The 13,807-nt window shown below is 42.4% G+C and overlaps 1 protein-coding gene across 1 annotated transcript; it reads left to right on the forward strand.

The window, feature by feature from the left end:
- The first annotated feature begins 416 nt into the window (after positions 1-416).
- On the forward strand, positions 417-11,968 carry wscd1b (WSC domain containing 1b). Its single transcript, XM_062433485.1, has 8 exons — positions 417-807; positions 6,097-6,211; positions 7,403-7,587; positions 9,176-9,297; positions 9,754-9,943; positions 10,332-10,496; positions 10,603-10,803; positions 11,616-11,968. Exons 1-8 carry the CDS (start codon positions 417-419, stop codon positions 11,966-11,968), a joined length of 1,722 nt encoding a protein of 573 aa, XP_062289469.1.
- Positions 11,969-13,807: the final 1,839 nt, after the last annotated feature.

Below are 13,807 nucleotides of genomic sequence, written 5' to 3' on the forward strand. Positions count from 1 at the left end.
CTGCAAGACAGAAATACAAGCCCATATGTCAACATGGACTGTGCATCTAATCCGCCAGGCACATATTTCCCCTTTGATTGTGCCCACATACAGAGAAATATACTTGTGCTTTAAATCTAGAAGCTTATGTTTTTTTTTTTTTTCTGTGCCTCAGATTTCCCCTTAAGGATCATCCTGGAGTCAGTGACCACAGCCTTGGATATTAAATCCCTCTCTGTTCCTACACATCCATTGTTCCACTGCTGCTACTGGACTCTGTGGCAATGAAGATGCAACACCAAATATCTATGCCGTTGCCAGATGCTGCAGGTCTTTCCAAGATTTTGATGTTGTAAGTAGGTTACAGGATCCGTTCTCTCATTCCTAATCCATGAAATGGCCTTCAACTGAGGTGAGAGACAGGAACCGCTGTGGGAATGGTGGCCCCCTTCTACAGACTGCACTGCTTCCTGAAGCGGGCTCAGATGCTGCTGCTCTGCCTGGGCATAGCCTATCTGATGGCAGGCAGCATCCTGCTCCTGCAGCGCTCCAGCATCAGAGTATCCCAGCCGAACCTCGCGGGCCTGCCGCCCCTGCTGTCCCTCGCGGCACCTCCCACCGTCCTCAGGGCCGTAGGCTTGGGTGTGAGGGCACGCTCCAGATGGGCCACTGTTCAGTCTGTGTCCGGAGGGGGAGCCAAGGCAGGGCGACACTCGCCTGCTTCACGGAGCCTGGGGGTCCAACACTTGCATCACCGCTGGTTCCACAATCTACTGCCAGAGAGTCCAGAGCAGAGAGTTTCTCTCCACAGGAGCAGCAGATTCAAAGGTAACTAACTACACAGAGCTGGCAGCTGTTAATATGAATGCATTCACTTAATAAAATGTGATAGTTTATAAAATTGGATTAGTTTTGTATGTAGAGTCAAAGTCTCTTCTCCAAAAGATCACTACTGATTTAGCTTTGCTCTCGCGTACTACTGTACGACTCACAATGGACAGTAAAAAAAGATCAAAATCCAACAACCAGAGATGATATGCTTTATTTATTATTTAGTCAAAACCAGACACCTACATTACCCATTATACATCTTAACTGCTGACAGTTAAGAGATGCATGTGTGCAGTAGTTACTATTGTAGACTGGAGGTGCTTGCCTCCCGCAGAGATGCGGAGTGGTCTACAGAGGTCTAACTCCACACCCCCACATTGTTTTCATTTTACAGACTTGCAGTCTTCAGCCCCAACCCACACTGACTCAAGTGACATCACTTGAGGCAGTTTATCAGCTTTCACTCAGCTGCCTCTGGAGCCACAAAAAAGGCTTTTATACTACTATATTCACACATGCAGTATACTCCCCAAACCCTGAATAACACACACTGATCACATTTAAAAACTGACTTCATAAGAATCTCTATAACCAACTCTAGCCAGCAGGCAGAAGAAGCCAGGGAACCGGTGTTAATGTTAACATGTGACCATTAGCCATTGCTCGCCCTAATTACATTAAGTAATGTGCAAGTGAGGTGCTAACAAAATGAAAGTGATAGCTAAGCCAAGCAGATACTATTTTTAGTTAGCTGATCAGCAATGTTTGAATGCAAAAATGAATATTATTCTTTACTACAAACTACTACTGTCTTATTTTTCCAACACTCATGCACCACCAGCATGACTGACTGGTGGTTGTGTGGCCTCATGACAACAGCTAATGTGGTTTAGCCAATCATTAACTGCCCTTGTATATCTGCAGCCAAGGTTGTGTGCCTCTGTTGCCTTTAAAGCTCTCTGAACCATAACACTAGATTGCTGCTATCTGAATTAGAGCAGCGGAAAGGAAGGATGTGTGAGATTGAAATATCCCAGTGAAGACTTGTTGACTGAGACAGCGGTTTTCCTGGTGAATAATATATGAAGAAACAAAATATACAAGTTTATTTTCTATTTCGTAATTTGCTCTTTTTTTCTTTTTTCTTTTTTGAGCTCAGATGGCCCAGAGCCGAGGTAATGCACGCTCTGCACAGGCTCAACAACAGGCTTCATTGTACATTCATGAACAGATAATCATGACCTTAAAACATTTAGAAGAGCTTCATTATACATTTATATGACATTTTACGTGTGGATGCTTCTGATCTTGTAGAGATGAGGGATAGTGCTCACTGATCCTCTAGAAACCAGAGAAAAAGGCACGAACCTAAGCAGCTTCTGGAGAATAAATAAGCAATCATGAAGATAAAAAACGATATAATTCCTTTACATGCGCTCTTGTCTGATGCCTTCAATAGTACACGAGAATTTGAAGATATCCTTGATTACTCTATTGTTTAACGACGCCTGTCAGAGCTTTTTGCTGTTTAGTTTAAATGATGGAACACAATGGAATTATCTCCAGTGGAACATTTGTTCTTCTGGCTCCTTCATGAAATGCGTTCTGCAAGAGCTCTTAATCCTTTTTTAAACAGACACTACATAACTGCTCAGTCACTAACAAGTGCCATACACATGAAAGATGTTGGATGCAGGAGTGAGATCGGTTGTACTAACTGCCAACTGGCAAAGGTTCTTTTTTTTTTTTTTTTTAAAGTATTAGCCAGGACACAGAATTAAATTACCCGGGTCTATTGTGCCACATGTCCCAGAGGAGTAACCGGTTGGATGGTTTCAGGGAAAAAGCTTTGTAATGTCTTCCATAAATGTCCATACTGTAGTACACCTATAAAGTATGTGCATTTATCAGATTCAGTTAGAAAGAATTGTGAAGGGAAATCAATTATAAGCTGTTTTGAAAATCAATTATCTTTTCAATCTTTTAAAGCAATATTGTGACACTTTGGGAAATACGCTTAATTGCTTTTGTTGCTAGTTAATTGAGAAGATTGACAACACAAAAATAACATAAGGCTGCTTAACTTAGCTTAGCATAAAGGCTGGAGGCAGGGGGAACAGCTGTATGGCTGCTGCTAGGTGGATTTTGTCACTGTCAGACAGAGCCAGGCTAGCTTGTTTCCCCTGTTTCAAAGTCTTAATGCTAAGCTAAGCTAAGTATCTCCTAGCTATGGCTTCATGTGAGCATACAGGCATGACAGGAATCAATCTTCTCATCTAACTCTCATCAAGAAACGTGCATTTACCAAAAAACACCTTGATCAGTAATGAGAGTGCTGCAGTGTCAAATATCGTCCCTGAATTCTTTCTAAAACAAAAGACCCACTTCAATGAAGGCGGAGAAATTAAGAGGATGCTGGTAAAATGTTTGTAGTCTCTGTAGATCAAGTACAAATGATAAGATGCTAAAACAAGACTATAATAAGCTGTTCAAATACATTTTGCAGTCATTTTAAAAAGCTCTTATCCATCCCACACTATCTTGTTATCCATATCTCACAGCTGATGTCATGCATCTGTTAGACTCTACTGTGGAAAGTATTGGAAAAGAAAAGTATGAAAAAAATAGAACATCTTGTAATCTACGAGATTGAAGGGCCTGCAGTTCAAATCAAATATTTGATCTATCATGTCTGCAGGTCTTGTTTGCCATTCAATTTTTTATTTTTGTCCTTATTTGATCTTTATTCCATATTTGTGAACTGACTTGTCTGACGCACTGCACACAGCAGTAATAACATTACACGGCTGGGTGGAAAAGTTTGCACATGCGTTTCCACTCTCGGATATTCATAGATTCAAAAGACCTATACCTATTCAAACATTTTATAATAAAAGTGTGAGATGCATACTACTTTTGTGTCTGCTGCTGGAAAAAATGTGTGCCTCGCAGGGATGAGTCACAAATTCCTTGATATGTAAAGTACATATCAGAATTATTACACGGGCAGAGATGTGCAGAGGGATCAGAAGTGAGAAATATTACAGGGGTTGCACAGTAGGAGTTGAACTCTCTCAATATTTAATTTTTTCATCAAGTTTGTGTTGATTCTGCAAAGTTTTACAGACGTGCAGGTTGATCTGGTTGTAAATTCATCTCCTGATGGATTTATGAAACTCATGCAGTCACTATGTATGTATTTAGGATTTTTCAGTATTAGACAGCTTGTTGAGTTGATCCTCTCTGACTCTGGCTAGGGTCAGCACACCACATGTTGAAGCCCCTGCGCTGTGGTTTCAATGAATCCTCACATCTGTGATAGTGAGGATATAATAGACAGCCAGCTGAGACAACTACTTCGGCCCAGTGTAATAGACGCACACACACTACACATGCTACCTGGGGTAGTGGCACATATCCTCATGCTTGGTCATCCTGTCATTAGCCTTCTCCGTCCAATCCTTCAGGGAAGAATCAGCTCCAGCACAGCCATCTGTCTTCGTGTTTAAGAAAGCGGCACAGTGTCAGACCTGACCACAGTCGCTTCTATGATGTCTGGGAATTTGGGCTGCTTCTCTCCATTAACCCCCCAGCTGCAGCTGCCGGGGGGCCTCTTTTGCTTTGATTAAAGCAATGACAAGGTAGGGGGGGCTCACCTTAGGTGACGCCTCTGGAGATGGTCCCTTCCTCAGACTGTGCCTGCGCCCGTCTCTCTTCCTGCTTTCAAGCGGCAGCAGCTGCTGGTGTTCTCCAGCGTTAGTCTCTTGAGGCGAAGGCGGCTGGTGACTCAGCCTCGCCCAAGCACAACAGCCTGGATGGGCTTCAGAGGACATCGCGGACTGATTGAATCAAATTCGATATGGTGATGCTAGGCCTGCCAGAGATTTCACGCTCCGTGGCTTGCTTCCATCTTGTCTGTGCACCTTACTGCCACGTCTCTTCAATCCTAAGAGCATGTATCTTCTCCAACACTCTTTAAATCATCTCTTTGACCATTACGCTGGTAGTAAACAGAAAAAAAGGGAAGCTGTGTGTGAATACAGTTTTCTCAAGGGATTCTGAAATAAACCCAAACGCCATTAATGAGGAATTATCTGCATGTGATAGATAGACTTTAGCCTGTTCACAACTGGATGGTCATGAAAGAGTAAAAAAAACATGCATATAACCTAAAAATATAACGGCCTCAGACCCAAGGGGCGAGATGTAAATGAAGCCTGCACACAAAAGAAATGCATAAGCTCGGGTCCGCACTGAGACCGGTATTTATAGTGAAGACTTATGTGTTAGCCGAGCATGAGTTTGATGTAGCAATGAAGCAAAGACAAGGATAACATCAAAGGCTGAATTTGGGTGACATTTTACATGGTGAGCCTTAATCTTGTCAGCACATCATAATAGTCTGTGGTAGCCTATTATTTGTTTTAGTCTTCTTTCTGCGGGGATGATTGTTATTCTAGAGCCAGTACATAGGTTTCACAGTACTACAGGAATAAGTGGAATCTATACTGGATGATAAATGAGGTCTGGTCTTGTTATAAATTAGTTGGATATTATGACTCACGATACAGTGAGTAACTGATGATGACGCAAAGACTGCATTGGCACTCTTACAGGACGTTGCCAGTGCCAGACAAAAGACAAGTCTGGTTTGTGTCCAAATCGAGTTTAAGAGGAGCGTGTCAACATCCATTTATGGCTAATTGTGAAAATGCGATTTTTTTGAATTTTGGGGTTTAACACTGACCGAGGCAGCCAATGTCAATTTTGATTTTTTCGTACTTTTAGAAACAATGATTAAACCTGATGACCTGAGCAACCATCTTCATATTTGATGTGACTTATGTTATTAGGGCTTCAAATATAGATTTTTTCAATCAATTCAATTTTTCATTCATCTGTCAATTAAATTATTTTATTGATCAGCAGCGTAGTCAGTAAAATGTCAGCAAATTCCCATTACTATTTCCCAGACAACTTCAAATTGTGTGTTTTATCCAACTAACAATCTTAAATCCAAAGATATTATATTTATAATCATGTAAAACAGAAGAAAAGCCGGAGTTTCACATTTGAGATGCAGGAAACCGAATGTTTAGGTTTTTTTAACTTAAAATTACTTAATGAGTAATTTATTGTCAGTTTAGTTGTTTATAGACACACTATTTGATCAACTGGCAAATTATTTCAGCACAAAATGTTCCATGAGCGTTCTTGCTGAGTGAGGGAATTTTTCAATCTGAATGTTTTTTTTCACACTTTTTTTCTTTTTTTTGACACATGCAGGAACCTACATGGGCTGCTTCCTGCACAACGCCAGCGATCGAGCCCTCGGAGGAACCATGCTTTATGACCTGCGCAAAATGACCAGCTCTCTGTGTCAAGACACCTGCTCGGAAAGGTAATGTGTTCGCGGCGGGCTCCTGTGAAGGGGCCACAGAAGGCCCGCTGTTTGAGTAAACGCTTTGGATCTCAGTCTCCTCCATGAATGCCTCCTGTGTTTTCGGGGGCCTGAGCTGAGAGCCAGGTGGCTGGATGACAGTAAAAGATGAGGGGGGTGAGATGGAGCAAGAGAGAGAGAGGGAAGGAGGGAGGGGAGGGTGGGGGAGAGTGAGGAGCAGGCCAGGACAGAAGGCTGGATCTGTTGCAGAAGGAAGGAGGGAGGTGTGTATGTGTGAGAAAAAGCTTAATGAGCTGACAGCAGTGGGTGAAAAACGTGGTGGTGAGGTACGTACGTTCCTGTGGCCGTGGTGTGAAAATCGTCTGGTTTGGTCAGGGTGAGCTCAGTGTGCAGCACTGCAGCATTGAAAACGTGGAGAGATTTTTTTTTTTTTTTTTCAAAGCCAACTCAAGGAATGACCTGCTTGAATTATTCCTTTTAATATCTTAAAGGAAGCAGTGTAGCCCTGATGAAACAGAGCAGCAGAGGACAGATGGATGCAGTCAGACTAAGAGTTGATGCTCACATCTGAAGCCCACTGAGCCCCCCCCCCACCACCACCACCCTCACTCCACCACCTATGCCCCAACCCCCCATCCACATGGAAAAAGCGCTCGTGCTCGTTACCTGAGCGGGCCAATTACAGCGATGAGCAAAAAAAAAAAAAGTAAAAAGTCAAGGCAATTTATGAGGGAAGCTTCAAAAGGACATATATGAAAAGGTCAATTTTGATGAGGTCTCCCATCTTTTTCCTTAGATTGCAGGATAAAGATGGAGGGAGAGGAGGGGATGAGTCATAACAGCCTTGATATGTAAAAGCGCAGATCAGAGGTGACCGGAGTTCAGCTGGAAAAAGACATTACATGGTCAGATGAGTGCAGAAGGGAGAAGTACCGACAAATATGGCAGGGGACGCACCGTGCCGCAGAGATGATGCGGGGAAGTTTGAGTTTAAATGATAAGTTTGAAATGTTAACTACTGTCCTGTGGGATGGCTTGGCCTGAGGGCAATAGCTGGAGGTTATGGATTGATTGAGCTGTGTGTCTATTGTGTGTGTGTGTGTGTGTGTGTGTGTGTGTGTGTGTGTGTGTGTGTGTGTGTGTGTGTGTGTGTGTGTGTGTGTGTGTGTGTGTGTGTGTGTGTGTGGCTAGTGGGTACCAGTTTGCAGGTCTGGAGTATGGAGCTGAATGCCATTGCGGGAACCGGATCAGTAGCCCGCGGGCTCCTGAAGAGGACTGTAGTCTGGTGTGTCGGGGTGAGAGGGGGTCCCCATGTGGCGGTGTGGGTCGTCTCTCCATTTACAAGGTGGAGGAGCAGCTGCCGGGTCACAGGAAATGTGAGTCAACATCCCCTTGGGGAACACGCAGGACAGTTTCTATTTATTTTTTGCACAAGCTGCACAGTGGGTGAAAAAAATGACTGAACTGAAAAAATATACCAATTATTAAAATGCTTCCCCCCCAGTTCTGTTCAAAAGGAAAACTTGTTTTTACATTTTGAAGGAAGAAAGCACGCACATGACATGATGCATTCATTCTGTTTTTCAATCTTAGTCATATGTACTATTCAGTATCTTTAAAGAAAGAAGGTATTCAGGTGAGAGACAGCCAGCTTCCGCTCTCCATTAAAAGCTGAAAACACTAATTTGACTTCTTTTAGTCATTCAGTGTGTGTTGACAGCTGAGATGCATCAGGATGTCTTGGACCTGTGTTGAAAGTGACAAATCTTTCCATCACTGCTCTGACAGGCGTTATTTCTGAATGCGGTACACCTTGAACTATCACGTTCAGGAAAAAGTGATGTGTAACTATGACAACCGGTTGCAGTGAGCAGCATATTTTACAGAGTTTTCATTACCGTGATTTAGATGTTTATTCTTCTATTTTGTCATAGGAAAAAGTAGTTAATGTAAAAGCCGGTTCATTTTTTATACACACTTTAGAGCATTGAATGTGTATTAATCCACAGCTGAAAATAGTCCCCAACAAATGCACTATTCACTCATGTTTGATTATTTTTATTATTTTAGTTCATTAATGAGCCCTTCTTAAAATTTAAAATACATTCTTGTCCCGTTTTATTATTATTATTATTCTTATCATTATTATTATAGATTCTGTCTGGACTAACACATTGATTTGTCTTTACATTGGATTTGTTGAGAAATATAGAAAATCAGCAGCTCTACCCTTTAAAAATCTTTGTTGTATTTCACTTCATTATTTCATTTATAAAAGGGTTTTCTTGCTCATAATGCAAAATAATTTGGCCAAAGTGGATGAGTCGAGACATCCAAATGAGTGATGGGACTCTATGCTTCTTTGTTGCAGTCATACTTCACGATTTCGGCTGATAAAACAGGCGCAGCTTTGCATAAAATCATGCTTAGCACAGCTTTAAACTTGATATATGACATATGTTGAAGATCTCCTCAGTGGATAATATTCTATAAGGAGGAAACTGAAGTGTAGACAACTTGATATGAATACTTACACTGTAGTCACATTATTACAAGATACAAGATTATAAAGATATGAAAGAAAACATGTCAGCACATACCCAACTGTTACAACTGTGTATAGGATCATATAGAGTATTAATATTTTTGCTTGGAAGGGTGTCTGGAGAGTTGCAGCTGAATTGTGAATGCATTATAATACCATAATTCAAGTTAAGTATAAAAATATAATCAAGGCAGAAATACTTTGGAAAAAATGGTCATTTAAATTCAACACTGATGCCAAATAAGCCATTTTTTTGGAAAATCTGTCCATTTATTTATCAGTAAGGCCTTTATGTGCCCAGTCGCTGATCGATGGAGGTGAATCCTATCAAATATATTTTTATTATAATGCCACTAGTGCGCAGTGCAGTGTGTGCAGGCTAATTTTTCTCTCATCCATGTGTGTTTTTCTCTTCCCAGTCAGGAACGTTCACTACCGCGGTTGCTTCAAGTTGCCGAAGAACGCCCTCAGCACTTTCCCCATCTACTCCTTACAGCCCAACCTCACCACGCAGTCCTGCATCGAGACCTGCACGGACAAGGTTCGAATTAGTTCCCTGAAATTAGAAACCTGACCATCAATTGATCAAACACAGCTCTCTGTAGTGTGTACTGGCGGCTCCTCGTTCCCAGAAGAGGAGATAGCTAAAAGAGCCCGTCTCCACTCTGAGGAGATCACACAGATCTTTGGATTTTGCTGAATACTTGCGGTTGAATGTGTCTCTAATGAGAAGGATAAAGTCTGGATCCTGCACTGAGATGTGACTGCATGCAGCTGTGTCTCCTCTTAAAAAAAACAGAAATGTCTGGTATAAATATTGCATGTCATCTGGTCGTGGCTACAATTTGATTAATTCACACTGTGTGCATGTATATCTGTCTGTGTGATAATGAAGAACGTCTCCAAATAAATTCACTGCACTATCTTTCCTGGTGCATTGGAGTTGAGATGTGATGCAGACTCTCCTGCTGAACTCTTTGTGCTTTTGGTTTTATAGGAGCTCCTGCTGGCTGTGTTCAAGAAGCCGCACTGTTTCTGTACATGGACATCCTCCCTCTTTAATATCAACCAGCAGTCTGACAACCAGCAGTGTGCAGGGAACACTGGTCTGAACCACACCGGCACATCCTCACCCACAGCTTCCCCTGAGCACGACTATTACCAGGTGTATCACACGCCTGTCCTCGGTGAGATATTTGAGTACTACCTTTGGTCAGTCATCTGCATGAGACTGGTTCCTGTTTAAAACCAAACTCCAGTCGTGTAAAGCCTTGTGCAGATTGGTTTAACAGAGGGAGATGGGACAATGCAATAATTACCAGACCGTGTCTGCATTTTAATCCTGTTCCATTCTGCCATGTCTGTAATTTTTACGGATCACACGCAGCAGTTAAAGTTCCAGGCTCTCTCTCCTCTCCTCCTGTAAAAGGGCCTGTAAAAATAACAGATAAAAGCAGTCTATTATTCCCTCAGTGTTTTGAGCTCTATGCATCCTCACTTTCTGATATATTCTGACGGGTACGGTTCTGCTTCAGTTTTTAACTAAACCTCAGAACATCAATTCTGTCCCTCCAGACTCCAGGTGCAAAGAGAGGATGTTTCTGCCTCAGAGATCCAGCTCCCTGGTGGCTCTTTCCAGTTTTCCTGGTGCGGGCAACACCTGGGTACGTCACCTGATCGAGCTCGTGACCGGCTACTACACTGGCAGCTTCTATTTCGACGGCACGCTGTACAACAGAGGTGGGGAGGGCACCGCTCCACTGTTCAAACAAGCTTTTGAGTGAGCACTCAGTGAGATATGGCCTTGCAGCTGACCGTTATCACTTCATTTATTCATTGGTACAAGGTTTCAAAGGAGAGAAGGACTACTGGAAGAGCGGCCGCAGCGTCTGCGTAAAGACCCACGAGAGCGGTCAGAAGGAGATCGAGATGTTCGACTCTGCCATCCTGCTGATACGAAACCCCTACCGGTCCCTCGTGGCTGAATTCAACCGCAAGTGTGCCGGACATTTAGGACACGCCACAGACGCACAGTGGAAAAGCAAAGGTAACACAGTCCCGCTCACTAAGATATAATGGCTGAGTGGTTCTGACTCTGCTGAAAGTTCCTGTAGTTCCTGCTGCATAATGTCCTGCTGCTGATGTGATAACGGTAGGCCAGAGGGCGTCTTTTGATTGTGACAGCGAGTACATCATGAAGCCGTTAAGATTCCACATTTAAAGCGAAAACCGCACTCTTTAGTATTAAACAGCTTTAAGTTTACAGTTGTTCTGTCTGAAAGGTTTTCTATTAAGCGGTTTAGACTCAGGAAGAATAGTTTTCATGTTGAACACAGACTGGGAAATATAATACTTATAAACAACACTTCAGATTGACATTCCTTCCCTGTAGCGTAAAACTAGGCAGTTTTGATTTTTAAATCCAATACAATACAATGGAAGTGAAGGGAATTGAAGGGTATTGCTTTTGTAGTACTCATGACATCAAATAATTACACTTTCCTCACATAATCCAGCTGACTGTAAGCAGTTGTCTTTGGAACGACTTTCCACTGAAGAAACAGTCCACAAACTATTTGTGGATCTTCTTGCTATTTTTGATGTTGCTTGGGTGAAATGACTCTTTGGTGCACTGTGGCTATTTAGCCTTAACATCATGTTTGTCCCTTAAGTTATTTTCTGTGTTACACAAATGTAACTTATTTTCCGAAATCCACAGTGGGACCTAAGGACAATACATAAACAAAAGCACAAATATTAAACGTATTGTAGCAAATATTACTGCACAACCTACAATTTGTAGCATTTCTTTAATGTTTGTGCTTTTGTTTTTAAGTCTTTTGTCTCTTTCACTTGCAGAGTGGCCAGAGTTTGTCTCCAGCTACGCCCCCTGGTGGGCATCCCACGCTCTGAGCTGGCTGAAGTTTGGGCGCCGCCTGCTGGTCGTGCATTACGAGGAGCTGCAGAGGGCTCTCCTCCCACAGTTGCGTGTCATCACAGCCTTTCTGAACGTCACTCTAACTGAAGAGAGGCTGCTTTGTGCCCAGAGCAACCAGGACGGCCATTTCAAACGCTCCGGGGCCCAGCGGCCCTCCTTTGACCCGTTTACCCCTGACATGAGACAGATGATTGACTCCTTCATTGGTACTGTTGACCAGGCACTGCAGAGCAGGAACATTAGCGGACTTCCACAAGAATACCTCCCCAGATGATGAAATGAAAAGGTCATACGTGTAGTTCTTTTAAATGACTGGTTCACCAGGGGTTTGCCAGAGAGGTTCTTCACCAAGTGCTCTGTGGGGAACACACACGCACGCACACACACAAACACACATGCAGGCTGATGTAAGTGGACCAGCTGACACTTTGATAAGCCTGATGCTCTGTGAATGGCTGGAGAGTCACAAAAACACGCTGGAGGTCACTGGAAAGAACATGACAATTCATTGTGAAATCCAGTGGGGAACACGGACGTCTGTGATGAAAGCTTCAGGGCAGGAAGTGCCTCTCTGAGAGCCGCACGACGAATACTCAGAGAGGATTTGACATGATTTGTTATTTGTTGGCCGGCAGAGTTGGGATTATCCGGCAAAGTGTCTGACACACAAATACGAGTGTAAATCGAAGATGGACTCATTTTGGTTAGAGAAGTTTTCTCTGTGGCTCTTTAATATTTCACTTTAGTACGTATTTTGTGTTTTTAGCATACATCCATGTTAATAACAGCTACCAGTCATACTAACACAGGTGACAGCCACAGAGGTATTAAACAGATTATACTGAATGCTACAGGTTTGCAATGAAGATGGATAAAAGCCTCAGAGCTGCTACATGTCACTGTATGCACTCTCTGTGCTACTAGTGTTGACTGCACATGAACTCAGATACATGTTGATCAAATTGAAACCGCATTCGACTGTAAATGAAGCGTTTTACTTCATTAAATGCATTCAGTTTGGGGTCGTGAAAGAAGCTGTTTACGCTGGCGTTACTTGAAATGTGTTTCATTCAAATAGGCCAAGGTGAGGCAGTGTTGCACTATCTCAACAAGCTTTGTGTATTTAGCTGTCAGGCCTTCACACGGAGGCAGTTTGTCAGAGCGCCTCCGGTTTAAATAGGAGGATGTTGAGCTGGAGAATAAAGCAAGCACTCGAGTTTACTGTACAAATTAGAGCAGAAGAACTTTCACTTGTTCAAATGTAATGCAGGTGCACATATAGCATTTTAATTACTGTTCATTAAGTCTGGAAGAAAAGCGCCACCTGCTGGTTCAATTGCAATTACTGCAATGATGAAACAAGCGTTAATGTATTGAGGCATGTGTTGTACTTCATAGGCCCAGAGGAAGGCATGAATACTGTATGGCATATATAACACAGTTTCCTGGATTCCAAGATGCTGTAACCAAGGTCTGTTTCTTGAAATAGCTAAAATTAAGGAATAACTAAAATAGGAATTGCTAAAATTAAGGAAAAATTAAAATAGGAATAATAGAAATTATGGAATAACTTTTTAAAAAAAATGAATGAGAAGCTGCCTGTAACTGTATTAATTGAGCAACAACAAATATAACAAGGATCATAATGAAGATAGTTACATTACAAGGAGATACACAATGTCATGAACACTGGTACAAACTAATTCAATTCCTTTAAAGTTTAGGCTTTTTCATTATGGGTGAGATTGTTTTACTGTATCTCTTTTTACACTTAAATGTAATGAAATCCAGGAGAACATCACACATTCTGGTCTCACTTATGTAGGATTCATTGCAGGCTTGTATTTCCATGATGTCGTCTTCACTCTTTGACGTAGAGGCACAGTCGAGTGCAGATTCCAGCTCGGATCCACAAGGTTGAAGTCCTTTCTGAGTATCAACAGTGAATGTCACACCAAAATCCAATCCCTGGATTTATGAGCTGCTTCACGACCATGCTGCGAACCGGATCCTTATAAAAAAAACACACAACTGCAGCATTGCACAGGAGCTTCAGGTACACATCTTCCTCACGCAGGTGTCTGAAACGTCAGGCTCAGCTCTGACTCTTACC

Source organism: Scomber scombrus, chromosome 14 (assembly GCF_963691925.1).
Source record: "Scomber scombrus chromosome 14, fScoSco1.1, whole genome shotgun sequence".
Classification (NCBI taxonomy): Eukaryota; Metazoa; Chordata; class Actinopteri; order Scombriformes; family Scombridae; genus Scomber; species Scomber scombrus.